The 6890-nt window shown below is 31.1% G+C and overlaps 1 protein-coding gene and 1 long non-coding RNA gene across 2 annotated transcripts; both read left to right on the top strand.

The window, feature by feature from the left end:
* The first annotated feature begins 478 nt into the window (after positions 1 to 478).
* LOC101510459 (2-methylene-furan-3-one reductase-like) lies at positions 479 to 3393 on the top strand. The gene is made up of 4 exons (XM_004515344.4): positions 479 to 816; positions 1510 to 1833; positions 2245 to 2404; positions 2794 to 3393. The coding sequence occupies exons 1-4, from the start codon at positions 613 to 615 to the stop codon at positions 3057 to 3059; spliced, it is 954 nt and encodes a 317-aa protein (XP_004515401.1). The 5' UTR covers positions 479 to 612; the 3' UTR covers positions 3060 to 3393.
* A 2009-nt stretch (positions 3394 to 5402) lies between these two features.
* LOC101510789 (uncharacterized) lies at positions 5403 to 6377 on the top strand. Its single transcript, XR_190461.4, has 3 exons — positions 5403 to 5725; positions 5834 to 5884; positions 6106 to 6377. It is a non-coding gene; the product is annotated as an uncharacterized lncRNA (long non-coding RNA).
* The last annotated feature ends 513 nt before the right edge of the window (positions 6378 to 6890 follow it).

The following is a 6890-nucleotide window of genomic DNA, read 5'->3' as shown; positions in this document are numbered from 1 at the left end:
TTTAATTATCATCAAAACATTAATTTAGAATTTTGTCTTAACACTATAGAATCTATATTTTGTAAACAATTTTAATTCATATAAGAAACAAACCTATTGTGATATATTATAGTTCTTCTTTTAATATTTTGTAGTCATTTTATAAAGAGTGAAATAGCCAAAATTAGCCTCGTGATAATTAAGTAATTTTAGTGTTTAATAATTTTATGAAATAAAAGAATGAGAAAAATGATTATATATTATTATTATTAATATTAATATTATTATTATTATTATTATTATTATTATTATTATTATTATTATTATTATTATTATTATTATTATTATTATTATTATTAAATAAAATAAGAGAGTGTAATGAGCTTTCTAAAGATGTCATGTAGACATCATGTTTGCATAAGGATTACAATCGGATTAACATCGCTGGAGGGAATATATGAAAAAAGAAATAATGTGATTACCGACGATTAGCAAGCAAGCACATGGCCATCCACTCCCAAAAGCACTACTTTATATAGGTTTGTTTATTGACTTTATTTCATTTCATCTCATTAAACTTGTGGTCAATAAGCTTGAGTTTTCTCTTCTCAAATTCCATCTCCACACACACTCATGGCTGCTGCAATAACTACAATGAAAGCTTGGAGTTACTCTGAATACGGCCACTCCATTGATGTTCTCAAGTTTGATCCTAACGTTCCTTTACCTGATGTCAAAGATGATCAAGTGCTCATCAAAGTAGCTGCTGCTTCCCTTAATCCCATTGATTATAAGAGAATGGAAGGCGGCTTCAAGAACTCTGACTCCCCTTTACCTGTAATCATTTATTTCTATTACCCTCTTTACATCTTAAACAAAAATAATAATTAGAAAACAAATGTATCTGGTCCTAATTTATGTTAAGATACATCTATTTTTCAGTTATCATTTTTGTTTATATTTTATTCTAGATTTATATGTTTATTTGACCTCAAAGGTGAAAGTCGAAGTGACCGGAACAATTTTTAGTCGGATTTTAACTCTCCATTATCAAAGCTCAATTCATGAGGGAACTAGAGATTGTTTCAGTCATAATCTAAAGTGGTCTAATTTATTGTTAATTTAACTTAATTTAAAGTTACAAACATGTTTATTGCATTTTTATTGTAACATTTATCATATATATTTTATTAGATATTATTAGAAGTTTATTGTAGGTTGTTATAAATAAGTTGGTATTAACTACAAGTTAGTTAAAATTACAATGAACATATGATACACTTTATATATAGTGATCATAACCAAACTAAATAATCTTAACTAAATTGTAGTCAAATACTAACCAACTTATAAATGGCTATAACTAACTTCTAACAATATCTAGCGTATTTAAAAAATGTTTACACTGTTGAAGCATCTACTATTTGAAACTTTAAATTAAGCTCTAAGAATTTTGATGTAGTAATATGTTGTTTTTATGTATGAATAAAGATAATGAATAGCTAATGGGTGTGTATGGCATTGATCTAGACTGCTCCAGGGTATGATGTATCTGGAGTTGTGGTTAAAGTTGGGAGTGAAGTGAAGAAATTTAAGGTAGGGGATGAAGTTTATGGCGATATCAATGGGAGCGCTTTGGAATACCCAAAGGTGATAGGTTCACTGGCAGAGTATACTGCTGCTGAAGAGAAACTGTTGGCTCATAAGCCCAAAAATCTGACCTTTCCTGAAGCTGCTAGTCTTCCTCTAACAATTGAGACTGCTTATGAAGGTCTTCAAAGAACTGACTTCTCTGCTAATAAATCCATACTTGTGCTTGGCGGTGCTGGTGGAGTTGGAACCCATGTTATTCAGGTATCTATTTCTTGCTTCAAACCTAAATGTGTCTTTTTATAGCAATTCAAGGAGTTAATTGATGGTTGTGGTAATGGTCGCGGTCACATAATGAGCATTCATATTATGAGCATTCATAATGAGCATTCATATTATGAGCATTCATATTGAAGATGTGTTCTAGTGTCCAACACGAATCGGTATCGGACACAGATATGACACCGACACATTGATGACATTCAATTAATTCTTTTTCTCAAATTATTACCAATGTCAACGTGTCAATGTCAATATGGTGTCCGTGTCATTATGCATGTTTCATAGATAGAATCATGTACTCTCAAAATCTTCCGTAATGAGCATTGATTTCATGCTCTTAAGTGTATTATTATTATAATTTACTTATAATCATGCCTTTTTGGACGTGCTTAGCTTGCCAAACATGTTTTTGGCGCTTCCAAGGTAGCAGCTACATCTAGTACTGGGAAACTGGGATTGTTGAGAAAGTTGGGAGCTGATTTGCCTATTGATTATACAAAGGACAATTTTGAAGACTTGCCTGAGAAGTTTGATGTTGTGTTTGATACAGTAGGTAAGATTTGTATTCAACCTCTCTATATATATCTATCTATCTGTTCTGCCTTGAGAGTGTGTTAGGAGGTGAGTTAGATAATATACTGTGCAGTTATCAATATTTTAAAAATTGGACCAAATTGACTGGTTGAACGGTTTATCAGTTGATTTAAGTCTAATTATATCATAGTGCTATTGAATTAGATTGAACTAGAATTGAATCGCAGTTGGTTGAGTTGGTTCAACCGTATTTAATATTTTGCATTTTTTTTTGTTTATTTTTACTTTTCTTAATACTTTTAAATTTGTATTGATTTATTTGTTGTTTGACCGATTAAACCAATTAAACCAATAAAACCATGATCTGAAAGTCTAAATAGGTTCAATCTCTCATCTGATTTTTAACAGGAGAAACTGAGAGGGCATTCAAGGCTCTGAAAGAAGGTGGCAAAGTTGTGACAATTGTACCACCAGGATTTCCACCAGCAATATTTTTCTTACTCCCTTCAAACGGGGCTATCTTAGAGAAACTAAATCCTTACCTGGAGAGTGGAAAGGTGAAGGCAGTGCTTGACCCCAAAAGCCCATTTCCATTTTCTCAATCTGTTGAAGCATTTTCCTATCTGGAAACTGGCAGAGCTACTGGAAAAGTAGTTATCCATCCCATACCATGAAGTTCGACACAATATTACAACCCAATTTTAGTCCCAAATACAATATCTGTACTGTCTTTGATTTAATGTGTGTGTGTGTTTGTTTGTTTTTGTGTATGATCTCTAATTTGTGTATCATCTCTTCCTAGTGTGCTATGAAGAATGTATCATAGTTTGTCCTTTCTGATTAAATTGCTGAGAGAACACGCAAATGGGAACAGTTTTCTTTTGAAGTTGTATCCGGTTTGGGGTTGAAAACCCTCTACATTTGCCTTCTGTAGTTTTGGTAAATGGAATAATTGTAAATATATAATTATTTTGTTGGCTAAATTACATTTGTGGTCCTTTAACTTAATTTCAGGTCTTTTATCTTTTTTTTTTCTCAACTTGGTCCTTTATTTTAATTTTAAGTGACAATTTGATATTTTATGTTTTAAAATTTCAACAATGATATCCTTTTCTATACAAAAATTCAAAAAAAAAAATTCAATTAAAATTCATAAAATTAATTATATTCTTCAATATAATACAAATTTCATCAAATTCGTAACGCTAATCTTCAGATAAACTCATATTTTCATACTTTATTTGATATTTTTAGGAATAAAGGACTAAATTGAGAGAAAAAAAAAAAAAGATAAAGGACTAAAACGTTACATGAAACAATATTGCTGCCAACACCCCTCAAATTGCTACCCACACCCCTCAAATTTCTAAAAGAATCAAAATACCCAAAATGTCATTAGATATTTATAATATTTTTTACAATTTTACTAACTCATAACTCACATTTATCAACATTCATCACATCTCATAATTCACATTAAAAAATCACCATACCTCACCAACCCTAACTCATAATCATTCAAAACTCACATCACTCACTCATAACCTACAGCACATCAGTTTCTTCATCACATTGTGGTTAAAGTTATATAAAAAGGTACGTATGTTGATCTGTTTTTGAATTCGATTTTTTTTTTTCGAAATATGGAAATTTTACGTGAACTCAGTTCACATACATTGTGTTGTTACGTGAACTGAATTCACGTATGTTTAAAAAAAATAAAAATCTCATAATATACACAATCTTAATTCACGTACGTTTACTATAATTCAGTTTACGCAAACGTACGTGAACTCAGTTCACGTTAACTTGCGTGAAATTGAATTCACGTAAATGTTAAGCAAAATCCTGAAGAAAAAAAAAATCATTTCTTCTAGATGCAGATAAATGGACTAAGGGGGAGGCAATAGTGACGAAATGTATGAAGATTGTGCTTTCTTAGGTTGATTGTCTTAGGAAGAGAAAGTTGTATTTGGTGATATGAAGAAGAATATGATCAAACCAATAAATATGTTGATGATACTTAAGGATCATAATGTTACAAGTTTGACGACAATAAAACAAGTTTACAATGCACGTCAAACATATTGTTCATTACTTAGAGGTAATAGAATAGAAATGCAACATCTTTTGACACTGATGGAACGCGACAAATGATTTGAGGGATATATTTTGGGCTCATTTAGACACTATCACTCTTGTTGATGTGTCCACCTGTTGACAAGGTTAAAACAAAGGATGCACCTAAAAAAGACAAAAGTAAGGTATCAAAAAGAGATAAATCAACCAAGCGTGATCCATCTTGGTGGCATGTTATCGGGTAATATCATTTGCCGACCAATAAGCTTTTCAGCAATTTGTATTGCTCGACGTTGCAATAAAAAATAAATTAAATATGAATAGTTAAAATAAATTAAATATGAATAGTTAAAATAAATTAATATACCGTTATGTCAAATGTGTCATCTGCGGGATCGACGCCATCAGCTGCATGAGTGGCATCATCATCTGCATGATCAGTAGGTTATGCATCAGCTTCATGGATTGGTTCTCTACGAATGATGTATGGATGATAAATTCTGCGAAACCAGTCCATGTAATCATTCGAGCAGACTACATGTCTCTCCATAACTGCGCCAGCATCCACTACATGCACAACGTATTGCGTAAACATAATGTATATTTTATCTTGTGTGGTCGTCTAACCCACTACCTCTAACGGTGAGCCAGGAATGGTTTGGACATACCGTATTGCAACATTACTCTGTCTGACAGATGAGCATACATCTTCGGACCCCAACTATAAGTTTTACTAAGTTCTCTAGTTATATTTATTATTATTTTTTTAAGTATATCCTTTATTAATTCTAAAAAATCATCTTGAAATGTGATAAGTTAACATTGAATTGAATGCATCTATATACAAAAGATAATTTTGTAATAGTCGTATATAAATTATATATATCATTTATTATACTAGCAACTTTTTTTTAATATTAGTGCAAAGTGTTTTACTTTTATTTTTCTGCTGTTTAAATTGTAGGTTTTGGATTTTAGATCTTGAATATATGATTATATTTGCATTGATTGTTCATATAACTTGAGATACTTGTTGTTTATTTTATACTCTCTGCACTATGATAATCAGTGAGAAGAACCATGACAATGTTGTCAAACTATGCAAGCAACATCATGACAATGTTGTCAAACTATTTGTACTTACTCTCACAAACACCTCACAGGCTTAGAAAAAGAATGCTAGCAACTTGGACACCAGACCAAGAGTTCAACCAAGTGAGGCAGAGAGGTCAGGTGCAGACATGAAGAGGAAGCTTAAATGGTATGATCTTATAGCTCTTCATCAATTCGGTCCTTCAGTCTTCATATCTTACATCATTGCAGGAATATCAACACGATCTTTCTTCTTTGTGTTACACTGAATTTGCAGTTCAAGTTCCTGTTGTTGGCGGAGCTTTCAGTTATTTAAGATTAACCTTTGGTAATACAAAAAACCATCTTCTTACATTATTTCAAGTTAATTATTATTTATTTCTGTTCAACTGGTTTGAAGTACTTGAGTTTGAACTTTCTTGTGAAAGAAAATACTAACCTATCAACTAATATGGTAAAATTTTATTTATCAAAAAAATTAATTTATTTCTTTTGAATATTACTTATTCTTGTATAAAAACTTGTTTTTATTAATTTATGATGATGCAGGAGAATTTATGGGATATTTTTCTGGGGCAAATATACTAATGGAGTATGTGTTCTCAAATGATGCTGTAGCTAGGAGCTTTACAGAATATTGAGCTTTGCTTTTGGAGAAAATACTTCAAATGTATGGAGAGTTGAAGTCCATGGATTGCCAAATCAACAACTTCAAGCTTTTAGAACTTTTAGATAATTAATTGGATATATGTTAGTTATTAGTTTGAAAGATAATTGTATGTTGTAATTGATTTTGTGTATATATATAAGAAGGTTTATTAATAAATAGACTACAATATAAATATCAATTTTCTAATTATTATTATTTTTTATTTGGTTTAATCAAAGGCAACGGAAAGTGTTCTTTAAAATGTCAAAGAAAACCATTCTCATAGGATATCTACGACTACGGTTTAATGGAGGCGTTGCTGTTTTTGACAAAAACCGTTGCGTAAAGTATAGGCAACGCCTCGGTACACTACGGTTGAAAAACCGTTCTCATAGCTTACGACAACGGTTTTTTTCTCATATGCAACGATTTTTTAGTGTTGCGGTAGACCGAAAATGTTGTAGTGATATTTTGAGATTTTGGGTGTTTTGTTTTGAATTCTAAAATTATGAAAAACACAAACAAGTACTCTAGACACGACACATGCATGCACCGATACATACCTGTAGTCCAAATTATAGGATGCCAACAACAATATTTATAAAAGATCTAAATTTGAGAATAAAAAGATTTATATATATTCATCATCATATCAAATACAACTTGTTAAGTATTGCATTTTTTA

The sequence above is a fragment of the Cicer arietinum genome, chromosome 3 (assembly GCF_000331145.2).
Source record: "Cicer arietinum cultivar CDC Frontier isolate Library 1 chromosome 3, Cicar.CDCFrontier_v2.0, whole genome shotgun sequence".
In the NCBI taxonomy this organism is placed as follows: Eukaryota; Viridiplantae; Streptophyta; class Magnoliopsida; order Fabales; family Fabaceae; genus Cicer; species Cicer arietinum.
This window is presented reverse-complemented; position numbering and strand designations above follow the sequence as displayed.

Coding starts and splice junctions, on each gene's coding strand:
- LOC101510459 (XM_004515344.4), top strand. CDS start 613: ATGGCTGCTGCAATAACTACAATGAAAGCTTGGAGTTACTCTGAATAC. Junction 817..1,509: donor ACTCTGACTCCCCTTTACCT/GTAATCATTTAT, acceptor GCATTGATCTAG/ACTGCTCCAGGGTATGATGT. Junction 1,834..2,244: donor TTGGAACCCATGTTATTCAG/GTATCTATTTCT, acceptor GGACGTGCTTAG/CTTGCCAAACATGTTTTTGG.